General features: G+C 38.5%; 1 protein-coding gene across 2 annotated transcripts in view; it reads left to right on the top strand.

Annotated features, from left to right (window-relative positions):
* Positions 1-12,343, top strand: part of DPP10 (dipeptidyl peptidase like 10) — a 440,196-nt gene that overhangs the window by 417,583 nt on the left and 10,270 nt on the right. For both annotated transcript variants that reach the window (XM_053982682.1, XM_053982681.1), the window contains exons 17-20: positions 2,391-2,438; positions 4,491-4,589; positions 4,698-4,767; positions 11,139-11,333. In XM_053982682.1, coding sequence (XP_053838657.1) covers positions 2,391-2,438; positions 4,491-4,589; positions 4,698-4,767; positions 11,139-11,333 — 412 coding nt within the window. The remainder of the gene's footprint in view (positions 1-2,390; positions 2,439-4,490; positions 4,590-4,697; positions 4,768-11,138; positions 11,334-12,343) is intronic.

Genomic DNA, 12,343 nt, shown 5'->3' with positions numbered 1-12,343 from the left:
AGGTTGTGCATGTGATTACTCACGAGCTCACGACTTTCAGTGACTTTGGCAGTTCTCTGTTTGAGCTGGGAAGGCTGTAGATCATTCTCCCAGGACTAAACCTACACTCCAGTGAGTTGCTGTAGACTACCCTGAGCTGTAGATGTTGGGCAGGGATGCTAAACCACTGTCATTAATTTTTTCTGCCTCTAACATTAATGTAGAGTTAATGCTGGCTGGGAGTTGTTCTGGGTCTCCTGTGTTTCCTCAGAGCTTGGCAGGTACAGCAGCAGCGTGGCCCCCATGGAGTGCCAGGGCCCTGGGCTGGGCATTTGGCAATGTCAACACTGCTGGCAAGGTCACCGTAGAACTGGCATTAAAACTCTTCTGCTTGTGAGAGCATGAGCAAACTGCTTCCAGGAGACAAATGGCACATCTGCTGTGTGCATACACACTCGTTGTCCCACAGCAAAAAGCCTCCACCCAATTGTTACAAAAGCAATTTGCCCAACAAAACCCTTGTGGGGGGGTCTCTGGACTGGTTCTATCTGTGTAAGGTGAAATCTGTCAACCTCCTGTTTACTCACAAGCACCTTTATTAGGATAGTTTTTCCTTCTCAGTTTCCCTCAGCCAGGAGATCTCTCTTATTTTCCCAGCTGTGTCCATCTCCAGAGACTCTCCTGAGTGAGGAGTTATTTTTTGCCTGGTAGATGGAGGACTGGCTCCTCAGCCTCTCAGTTTTGGCAAGCACAGCCTTTGCACTTACTTTCCACCCTGCTTGGGGATTTTTCCTTTAGCACTTCACAAACACTAGCAAGATATTTTTCTCTCCACTCAAATAAGATAGTTTAGAATGGGAATAATTGTTTCTTCCTTTTTATACAGCAGGAAATAAGCTGTGGGTTTGAAGAGGTCAGTGGGAAATCCAAGTGTTGTGCTTTGTTCTGATGCACTGTAACACAATGCCTCTGACACAAATTTGTCTTTTTTTTTCCTCTGATCAGCATTTTAATCTTTTTTCAAAATGTCATCATCCTTCCATCTTTTAGGATGACAAATAAAGATAGGCTGGAAAATGCTGGTGCTTTCCTGCTCAGAAATGGTCTTTCTTAAATAAGAATTGAAAGCAAAATGACAAACTCAGAAGTAAAAAGAGCTGGAAATAAAAACAAACCAAAGCAAAAGAGACATCTTATGAAATTATCGTCTTAGAGAGCTAAGGCAGAAAGCTGTGATTTGTCAACCATCTACCTGTAAGATTTTTGTCAATTGTCCCCCTTGAGGGAGAGAATGAAACTGATAAAAATCTTCAGTGAAGGCTGTGAATGTCATCATGCTATTTATTTCAGGTATTTACATTTCCCTAGGCTCATGCCGTAATTAATTGAGAGAGACAGCCTCTCAAAACACATAAATTAAGCTCTGTCTCTTCACTCTCAAAGGGAATTGTTTGTTTTTTTTTTCTCAAAAAGAGAGTTGTAACTCCTAATTTCAAAGGTTCCATGCCTTCATCTGCCATGGGGTCCTCAGGGACTTCAGCTTTTCTGCATTGTTCTTCCTCACCCAATAGTGATTGAATGCTTGGAATTTAAACACTGAGGTAAAACAGAGTTTCTCATGTGTAAATTCCATGTTGGGGGTGGGGACACAAGATTTTCTTTTGCAGGTTTACGCTGGTGGGGATCTTCAGAGCAGGGACAGCAGATTCAGCCACTTCTGAGTATGCTGAATGCTTGGTCATGCCAATTTCACATGCCACCTTGTGCATTTGCACAGTAGCTATTGGCATGAAGAATTATTCCTGATTTTTAGTTTCTTAGTGGTCCAGTGAAAATAAAGTATGTGAAATATACTCCTAGATCACGCCTAGATTTAAATGTGATGTTGTTGGTTTTGCAGAGTTGGCATAGCAAGGGAGCTTCTTAAAGAGATAATTATGTGAAATATCTTTTTTCAACACATCTGTATTTTGTTTCATAGAGAAATTAAGTGGATATTATCATTAATTCATTTCTCAGTCACCCTAAAGTTTCTGAATGTCAAACTGCTATATTTTAAACACTACTATTAAATGCATCCATAATTTTTTTTATTCATCACTTAAAATTAAAACATGGAGATTATTAAAAAAAAAGAAAAGGAGTGCTCCTTCTGGGTGCAGGGTCTGGGCTGCTGAACAGGCAGAAGGCAGTGGCTGTTTCCAACACACTTTGCTGGTCCTTTGTTGGTCCAGCCTGTGTCATTTCCAAGAGGTACCAGTGGAGTTCCTGCTGTGCTTGAAGGGAATTGTGTGTATGGAGCTTCCAGGATCCTGTCTTGTGTGGTAACTGGTGCTCCCATTCTTTGTCACTGAACTACAGAGTACAAACTGCCTCACCCTTCCTCTGTTTTTCTTCTCTCCTCAAAACAGGACCAGGTGTTCCAGTTGTAAGTGTGCACAGGACAAGTAATACTGCAAGTGAGTATACCTTATGAAAGCAGTAAATTTTCTTATCATCTCTAATTTCACTGGGGAGTGTGGGAAAGAGGAAAGTAAACACATGAAAATGTCATGCAAGTACATGAAAACTAATTCATATAAAGTGCTGTAAATTACCTTTTAGCAACATCCACATCAATAAATGGTAAGGAAATCAGTAATCCTAAAACCTTTCCAGATTTTTTGGTGTCTTTTGGACTACATGCATGTGACTCATCTTCTGTTTACACTTGAGTAAATTAGATGGCAGGTTGGTCTTCATCCTTTTCACTTCCTGTGTAGATCATGCTGCCATTGCAGTACACCTTCTGTGTTTTCAGAGATGTTTTTAAAGTTACAATCCAATTATGTTGAATTCAGGTACAGTCCTTGGATGATTGATCATGAGAGCTGACCTACATATGGTGATCTAGTCCTTCTCTGCTATTTCTCAAACCAGAACAACTCCACTGACATTTTTAATGAAGACAAATCCAATAAAGGCTTTTTAAGAGGGTATTCTATACCTCTATTTGTCAAGCTTTACTCATTATTTTTTGTATATTGATGCCAGTATTTACTGTTACTGTTTCCTGGCTGCTGAGGTGCTTTTTAGTGGAAGACTGTCCTTCAGCAGTTGAATTTTCCTGGTGATGCAGCAGAGGTAGCAACTCTGCCAACTCCAGCTCCACTGTGACTCCACTAGCATGGAGGTGTGGATTACAGGAGTGGGGGACAACTGTTCATTCAAAAGCACTAAACCAACTCTTACATATCCTCATTTCATTAATGGGATTATCCCCAGAATTTTTTTCAGAATACAGAAATCCTGAACTGTACCTGTCTGCATCCCCTTTGTCCTGGGCCAGTCAGTGGAGCTAACCTTGCATGTTGAAGTACCATCCTGATAAACAGTGCCATGATAGGAAGTGTTAATTAATACCTACCCTTTAGTTTCCTTTTTTTTCCTTTTTTTTTTTTAATGCCATTGTTTGTGTTTGCAAAGCCCAGTACCACAGCACACCCAGGACAAGGAGTTTTATCCAGCTCAGTAAAGGGTAGCTATTGCTCAAATAAATGTGTTTTAGACTTCTGTGGAGCTCCTCAATTCTGTGAAGGCAGGCTTTTGCTCTTTATTACCTGCATCTAAAGTACTATGGAGTGTGAATTACTGAAATGGAGATTTATGTGCAGCACCTTAGAGTAAAATAAAGCAAGTCAGGATAGAGGGACGTTGTTTGTTGTAACAACACAAAGCCAAATAATAAGAGAGATAATTTACCATTAGTGTTTCAGTGCAAGATTAGATTATCCTCTTCAATTCATAAAGGAATGATTAAGGATTATTTCAATTATTCCATCCTCAGACTATAATTATACCATTTTGGTTGACTGCCCAGAAGAAGCATTCTCCTCAGATTATCTGTTTTGACCCTAAGTGAAGAGTTTATTATTTAATTTAAAAAATCTAAATTTTGGAAGCAAGATGGGTAATTTGAGTTAAAAAAAAAAAAAAAAAAGAACAAATTAGCCTTTCTTTTATGTGTAAAGGGGTTGCTTCAAATTACTCTGCAGCTTTAAACCAAGCTGATGTCTTGCTCTTGGCTGAAGTGCAGAAGACAAATAAGGACATGCAGTGACCACATTTAGCTGTGCTGGCTAAATATTGCCTTGGAATAGGTAATATTGGGGAAAAGGATGCCTGCATGAGGCCTGGGATATTGCCCAGCAGAGCAGCCTTGTGCTGCTACAGCTACTCTTAGGGTTTGTCAGAGATGCTGATGTTCATGTTGGTCATCAGAAGTTTCCTTGGTGGTGCTTAATGAAAACAAAGCCCTCCAAAGCCAAAAGATCGAAATGGCTGTGTATCTTTTTGAATTGAAAAGTAGTTGCATTATAAAGAAAGTATTTACAGAAGGAATTAATTTACAAGTTTAATTGCAAGATCATTGCACATTTGTCCTTTTTTGTTAATTTTTTTTGAATCTTGATGTATCTCTGCTGTGATGATTCTCCATGCCTTTCAATATGATTTTTCTTCCTCTTTTCTAGAGTTTTATATTTTGGAAAATAACCCTGTGCTGAAGGAAGTTGTTTTTAAGAAAAAGAATTACAAGACTGAAATCAAAATGCTTCACATTGAGGATTACGGTAAATCTGGCAAAATGCTATTTTAGAAAGCCAAAAGCTTTCTTTCAGTGTTACTGTTTTTTATCTGTGTAACTACCAGCCTTTAATGTTTTGCTCTTTTCTTAAAAGAATTCCCTTTACAGTTGTCACTGCCAAAAGATTTCACGGATCGAAACCAGTATGCCCTTCTATTAATAATGTAAGTATCCATTTGGAATCCCTCAAAATAATAAAAAAGTGCTTCACATAAAAGATTTAAATCTGAAATTAGGGGTTTTTTTTGTTTGGTTTTTTGCCTTTTGTAGGAAAAAATATCTCATGGATTTGAGTTGAGAAATCAAAAGGCTTGTTCTTGGGGAAGATTTTGTGACAAGTGCTGTCTGGTAGAGATGCCTGGGTTTTTTTGTGCTAGTCAAACCTGACTGTGCTTTGCTGTGCTTTCATGTTTGGGAGGGACTGACGTTTCTGATGGTGTAGCTTTGAGTAGTCCTGTGGTGTTTCCTGGACTCTTACTGATCCTGCCCACAGAGCATCTCACTCAGAGTATGTGCTCCTTTTTATACCTGAGAGAAATGAGTAGAGCTTCCAGGAGGGGCTCAATTGAGATGTATGAAGCAAAACTGCTTTTAGGAACACCAGGATGAAATAAAAGTTACTTTTGATCATCAGTGGCTGAAGACGTGATAGGCATATCCAAAGTCTGTGGATTTTTGTAGAAATGCTGCATGGGAGGAGGATGGTATTCCCTGGAAACCTGTGCTGTTCCTTTTTAAAAGGAGATGGGGTGTGTGTTTCTTGCAGGGAGAGTCAGCCTTTAAGTTGTGTGTAGGCTTCAAGCCTACCTGGGAAAAGTGGTGATGGCCAGCTCAGGGCATCACTCATGTCTCCACCTGAACTCAGCATGGGTGGAGAGAATTTTTCTAGACCTACAGAGCTTCTTTCAGTCCCAGCTGGAAAGAATTGATGTGAATTTCAGTAACAGACATGTAGGAGTGTGCTGCTAAATTGATGAAAATGCCACGTTTCTGAGCTGTGTCACCTGGAGCAGATCTGCCCTCAGTGACAGCACAGATCCTCATTGTTGGATTTGAGGTGTTTACAGACCTGAGCTGCTGAATGATCCCCAATTCCTCTGCTCAGATCAGATAATAGGACAGAAAGGCACAAACGTGTTTATTTCTAAGCCCAGTTTGTGTTTTAAAACTCAGAATATTCAGTTGTAATTATCTGTAGTTGTGGAAGCTCTCTGCTTTAATTGGCTCACGAACATATTTTTCTTCTCTTGTGGAGAAACAAGACACATGGATTTTATTTCATCTTTGCAGCATTTCCCGGCATGATCATGGAGGCATGATTATATTTTAAGCAGCTCTTACACAAGTGCCAAAGGCAAACTGACCCTGTGAGTTGACCCCAGCAGCACTGCTGGGACTTGCAAACTCTTGTGCTTATTCCTGTTTCTGAAAGCAGGGAAACACAAAGGTGTCAGCAGTGCAACACTTCCCTTTTCAAGTATCCTAGTAAATACATAAACTCTCATATACAGCTGTGGGAAAATATGGGGTTATAAACTCGTGTAGAATCTACAGAAGACAGAAAGGAAAGATCAGAAACCTGAGAAGTCCAAGGCCAGAAATCACAGGAAAAGAAAATTAAAAAAAAAAAAAGCTAAAGAAAATACTATTTTGAATTGTTTTTCAATATCAAGAGTTGATAGAAGTGAGAACAGTATTGAGTCAGGGTCTGAATTTAAACTTACCAAAGTTGTTGGTACCCAGTGAGCAAATAATGTGGCCAAGTCATGATGTATGGTTATGTTTTAGAATTGTTTTGGGGTTTTTTATGATAGGCATGTGGGATAAAAAGGAAAGTAATCAACTTATGAATACAAATTGCTGTATCTACATTTATAGTATGGAGACTTTGGTTCTTTTAGGTCAGATTCTTTGCAATACTGAATTCTCAACATTAGCTTTAGCAAGGGTTATTTTTTAGAAAACCCTATACACTAGTGAAAGTATGAAATTGAAAATTTTAAATCTGTCCTGGCTCATGTACTATAGCATGTTTTGTGTCCTCCTTTTCCCTAGAAGAAAAAGATGTTACATTAAGCTGTATTTCTTCAGCAGCTTTTTACAGACTTAAAGCTAAGGTTGCCAGCAATCCTTTTTTCTATTAAAGAGGTCCCCAAATGAAATATAAAACTGCAAACTGTCACTGAAGTTATGGGAGGTTCCCTTGTGGGATGATTATTTGAGCCTAATAAATTCTGCCTAGCTCTTGAGAAAGAACTGTTGGATATCTGTGGGTGTACAGGGGGTAATTTCTTGACCCACACAGCTCCAAATTGACATCCTAAGGTTTATTTAATGATCAGAAGTACTACTTTCCAAAAAAAAAAAAAAAAGAGAGAGAAAAGTATTCAGGTCCAAGGAGAACATGGAACATGTAGCTTTTGTAGGGAACGTTGATTATTTGTGTAGATGATTAGATGATATCATTTCCCAGATACTTGACTTTTCTGAGTCCCAGAGTGGTACTGTTGGGACTGATGGAGAAACACCCTGTTCCTACTGCCAGCAGTGTTAGATGAGAATTGGGGGCTGATAACAAATGCTGTCTTTTGCACTGTTCAGCTGCCCCTGCTTTCTTCCATTCTCAGCCATGATATTATTATCATTATATTCCAGCTATTGAGAGGAAAAACCTTTGAAAATGAGTGCTTATCAATGTCCTTGGTAAGAATGTTGGTTTAATTGCATGTCCATTTTTTTGGAAAGGAGATTCCATAAAACATCTTGATCCAGGAAACATGCACTTAGAAATATAAATCCAGAAGATACAAGAACAGAAAGCTGGAGTATTAGCAGAGAAGTGGGGTTTGCTTTCCCATCTCAGTAGCACTGCACTTCGAAGAGGGAAAAGAGGAGGAGGAAGGAAGGAAGGCAGGTGATGAGTGATTTTATTATAGGGGTGATGTTTGGTGTTATTTGGGTTTTTCTCACATCGCTGAAATCTAGTAGCCATGTCAAAGGTGCGTGACTATGAAAAGGCTTCTCTATTCATGCAGGGGTGTTTGCAGGTAAATTTGAAATTCCAGCACATTGCCCCCAGATGCCCGAGTGTTAAGGCTGAATCCTGGAAGGAAGCTTGTACCAGAGGAATCTGGTCCTGGTGTGAAACCTGGGTGTGAACTGAGTACAGTTCCACATAGACATCCTTAAGCTCAGCTTAAGGACCAGGACCTGATTATGTTGTAACCATTAACATAAAGATTACATGAACATTCATCCATTAGTAGCTGCAAAGCAAGCTGCAATACTCAAATAGTAGGTCATCATATTGCTGTGTTAAAATTGATGGCCATCTGGATGGCTGGGCTGTCTAACAGATCTCGTGTAAAAACCAGTTATGTTGGCTGGCACTCTTTTTCTTTCCAGAACTGTGATGAGTATCCCATAAAATGTTAAATAGATTAAAACACTTTCCTTTCTTCCATTTGTTCTCCTAAACCACTGATAACGTTTCACACTCCGTTTCCTTCTGATGTAATACACACAGTGTAGCTGTACATTAGAGAGCTGCACGGTAATTGCCTGAAAAAGTGATTACCATCTCTTTTCTATATAATTAAGATCAAAGTTTAAATTTCAAATCCTTGATTTCCTCATTATGGTTCACCTTACTCATTAAAAAAAGTTGGAAGATACTCTTCTTGGTAACACACAGGAAATGATTAAGTAAAGACTCTGGCATTTAATCTGGGTAATAAAATCAGAGCTGATAATCATTCTTTATTTTGCTTTGATCATAATTAACCTCATTCTTTCAAATGTGTAGATAATGTATCTTAAATATCAGTATCTATTATTTAATGCTATTTAAAGTTGTCCAATATATAAGTTGATATTGTAAAACTGAATCAGTGGAAAGCTTGTCCTGGTATTTGAGGGGGAAAAAGCCCAACTATTCTTCAAAGTAGCCATGAATTTTCTCTGAGAGGCTTCTGTTTGTGTATTTGTTTACTTGTTTTCTTATTTTTTGGTCATAAGCAGGGGTTGGTTTACTGGTTTCGAACTGATGAACGTTTTAGGCCTTGCACAAACAGTCAAATCTCTTTATGTCCCCAGTGAATGCACTCTCAGGACTGATAGCAAGATGAGGCAGTAGGGTTGGAAAGTGAATCTCTTGTGCATCTTTGAGAACAAGCCATTAAAAGACTATAAGAAATATAGACATGCATAATGCAAATACTGGGAAATATATGTCTGCTGTCTCTTTGTGGAGGACAGAAGCACACCTCAGATACTCAATACCATTTTATAGTGGCAACTGAAGAGTAAAGAGACCTTTTGGTGCTAATAGGAGTTCTGAAATGTACCTCAATGGAAATAATTTTAAATGCTTATCACAGACTATTTATATGGACATTCTTGAAATAAACTAGCCACTGGAAAAATTGCTTCCTAAAGCAATACATCAAACAACCCATCTGGGTTGTCCAGCAGGGCTGGACCACGTGTAGTGTTTAAGCTCTGAGCCCAAAAGTAGCCCAGCTATGACCTCCAAAAGGAGCTTAAGAAACCAACACTGTCAATTTTCACCCACTGAGAAACTTGCTGAGGTTCTGTTTGTTGTTCCTTTTTTATTGGAGGAATTCACTAAGGGTATCACCTTTGATTTAAAACACTTTTTGGTTTTAAGCACTTTCTGGCGTAGAGAAGTGTTTATAACTGTAATGGTTCTTCTCCTATTCTTAAGTGTCTAGAAATATAACATATCTATATCCACCAGATGTATGTATAACCTAGATATAGAACACATATAAATCAAATGTGATCACTGTGTTAGTTTTGTTCTCATTTAAAGGGAGAAAAGCAGGCTGACTCACAATATTTTCACTGTGGAATGTGTTAATCTGTTGGAAAGTTATCTAGTCAAACATGGATATTTCTGCTGTATTATTGTGGAAAGTTGGAAGAACTTACAAATAATTGTAACTAGTCTGAGGCTCCTATTATTGGAAGTAATGATAAATACTTTGTGAAAACATCTGTGTCAATGTGTAGTGCTTCTGAAAACCTTGCTCTGTGCAATGAGCAGAAATGGGAGGTATTGTTCTGCTCCTTATTGCAAATAATAATGATTATATACTTCCTGAATTGTGTGTTTTCTGCAGAGCTCACTTGACAGTATTTCCAGACTCATTGCTTCACAATGTTAGTAATTAGTGTAATCACAAGTGAATTGGTTAAGCACACCAAAAAAAATGCCCTTCTTTTCTTTTATAAAGCCAAGTATAAACCTGATGTGCAAGATAATGGTAAATCAAGCATAACACATTGTGGCTGAGTAATCCTGATTTCAGTACTTGATATAGCAACTGAATAAATAGGTCTGACTGAATTTGAGAACACACACGTTCATCATATGCTTGCTAATTAACTGAGTGATTACTTTGAAGATGGTCTGTGTTGTCCACAGCCAAAGCCAGATACTGAATCAGCACATTATTGTATTTATAAGACAGTACTTATTGGAGGATATTTTATCTCTCTTTCCTCCCCAGGGTTTACATAAGTCTATTTGGCAAAATAATAATTTCTGTCTTCATCTTTCTTTCACCTTAGACAGCATATTCCCACAGACCATCCAATTTAATTTCCATACACCAGGACAGACACTTCTACATTTTAATTTGCATTCCACTGGCAGATGCAGCCTGCATAGAACTATTTTGCATTTTGTACAACTTCATGGTAGCCTGTTCTTTTATTCTGTGTTTATCTTAGGGGAAAATAATGACAAACTTCCCTTTTAAAACTGACATTTTATTTTCTTTCTAAGGAAAATAGTGTATTTGGCTTCAATGGAAAATCTTATTGTTCTTCTAGAAACTGCATTCTCCCATTCTATTTCACCTTTTGTGCTGTAAACCACCTTTTTTTTTTTTTTTTTTTTTTGGTCATAAAACAGACTTATCACTCCTGCCTGCATCCATTTCTTCCCATGAATTTTGATGGAGAAAATAGAATTTTCTCCAGTGTATGCTTTAGTCTTCTTTGTACACTATTTCAAAAAATCTATTCAAGGATACAATAATGCAATTATTTTTGTTTTCTCAGGTGACATCTTTCTTAATAGTATTATATATCCTACAAAATGGTAATCAGGGTGCTGAATGAATTTACCTCATTGTGTGTTCAGGGAGACTTTACAAATTCTGCATGAGCCTTCCCAGAACTGAGCTAGCCATTAGTGATTACATTTGGGGTTTTTTCCTTCACTTTATTCTAAGCAGCACTACCTGCTTTAATTTTCTGTGTCCTTCAGCAAAGTGTATTCAGGCATTGGCAGCACCACAGCACAATGGTTAGAAAGTTAAAGAAATTGTTTTGCTGCAGGGCTTGCAGCCCTAATGGGATGGTATTGATGGAAATGACAGTAGCTCAGCAGGGTTGCATAACCAACTGAACTCTGCCACGTGGGTTAAATAAAATATCAGAGCTCGGCACAGTGCATCACATTGTCAATAGCCTTCGTTTGTGTCTGGTGTGTTGGTATTTGCAGTGATGAAGCTCCAGGCAGCCAGTTGGTTACAGATAAGTTTCACATTGACTGGGACTCAGTGCTTGTCAACTCTGATAATGTCATCGTAGCTCGATTTGATGGCAGAGGGAGTGGATTTCAAGGCCTCAAGATCCTACAGGAGGTCCATCGATGCTTAGGATCAGTGGAAGTGAAGGACCAAATAGCAGCTGTAGAGTACGTATGTGCAAACTCTTCTTGTCTTTCACCCTGCCTCCACCTGGATGAATGAGCATTTGGACTAAAACTGCCCAGAATGTTTTCTCTGCATTGTTAATGTTTGGTTTCTAATGCAGTTGCAAATTTTGAAAATGTAATCCTTCCAATACAAACAGCAAGTAAGAACTCAAAGGTGTTTTTGGGGTTTTCTTTGAGTTGGTTCTCTTTGATAAAGCTCTCCTGTCACAGCTTCTCTTTGATAAAACTGTCCTGCTCTGTGCAATCCAAATATGCCACCTGAGCTAATTCATATTTGTCTACATTCTGTAGGTAAATTTCTTGCTGTCCATATTAACATATAAATGATTTGTGTTACAATATTTTCAATCTATACCATAGGATACTGCTCTTATTTACACCACTAGAACTTCATTTGCTTTGTGCAATTACTCCAGAGCTCTGTGGTGGAAATGAGAGCATTTTGGCAAATGCCTGATATTTCTCATTTGCATTATCATTCTTAGACTGATATGATTCTACCAGCTGCAGAAAAGAGTAATTTCTGTCTGTGGAGTAGTCATGTATAGCTTTGACAGCACTCCTTACTAAGGCTGCATGTGTCAAAATGGCTCATACCAAGGTCTGGATGGATTTTTTCGGGAGTTTCCCAGGGAAAGACAAATTTTAAGCCAGATATCTTTTCTTATTTTGAAAGGGGTCTATGCTTAAACCATTCCATGAATAAGCAGCTGTGTCTGATATTTCCCCTCAGGTTATTCTGTCTTTTCTGTATAAAATTCACCATAGATGATTAGTGGCCTTGATGAGAGAATTAATTATTTGTATAATTATCTAGATTCAAGAAGTTCCATTCATCTTACCTTCCTTTAGCTGGTGCTGGGCACCTGGTCAAAACCAGTCATTTAAGCTCTAGTCAGTGGAAAATCCTGACATTTCTGAGGGATGACTCTCCCCAGACTGAGAGAAGTTTCCAACATGTGTAGGAATGCTAAAGGGTATCTCTCTTC

Source organism: Vidua macroura, chromosome 7 (assembly GCF_024509145.1).
Source record: "Vidua macroura isolate BioBank_ID:100142 chromosome 7, ASM2450914v1, whole genome shotgun sequence".
Classification (NCBI taxonomy): Eukaryota; Metazoa; Chordata; class Aves; order Passeriformes; family Viduidae; genus Vidua; species Vidua macroura.
This window is presented reverse-complemented; position numbering and strand designations above follow the sequence as displayed.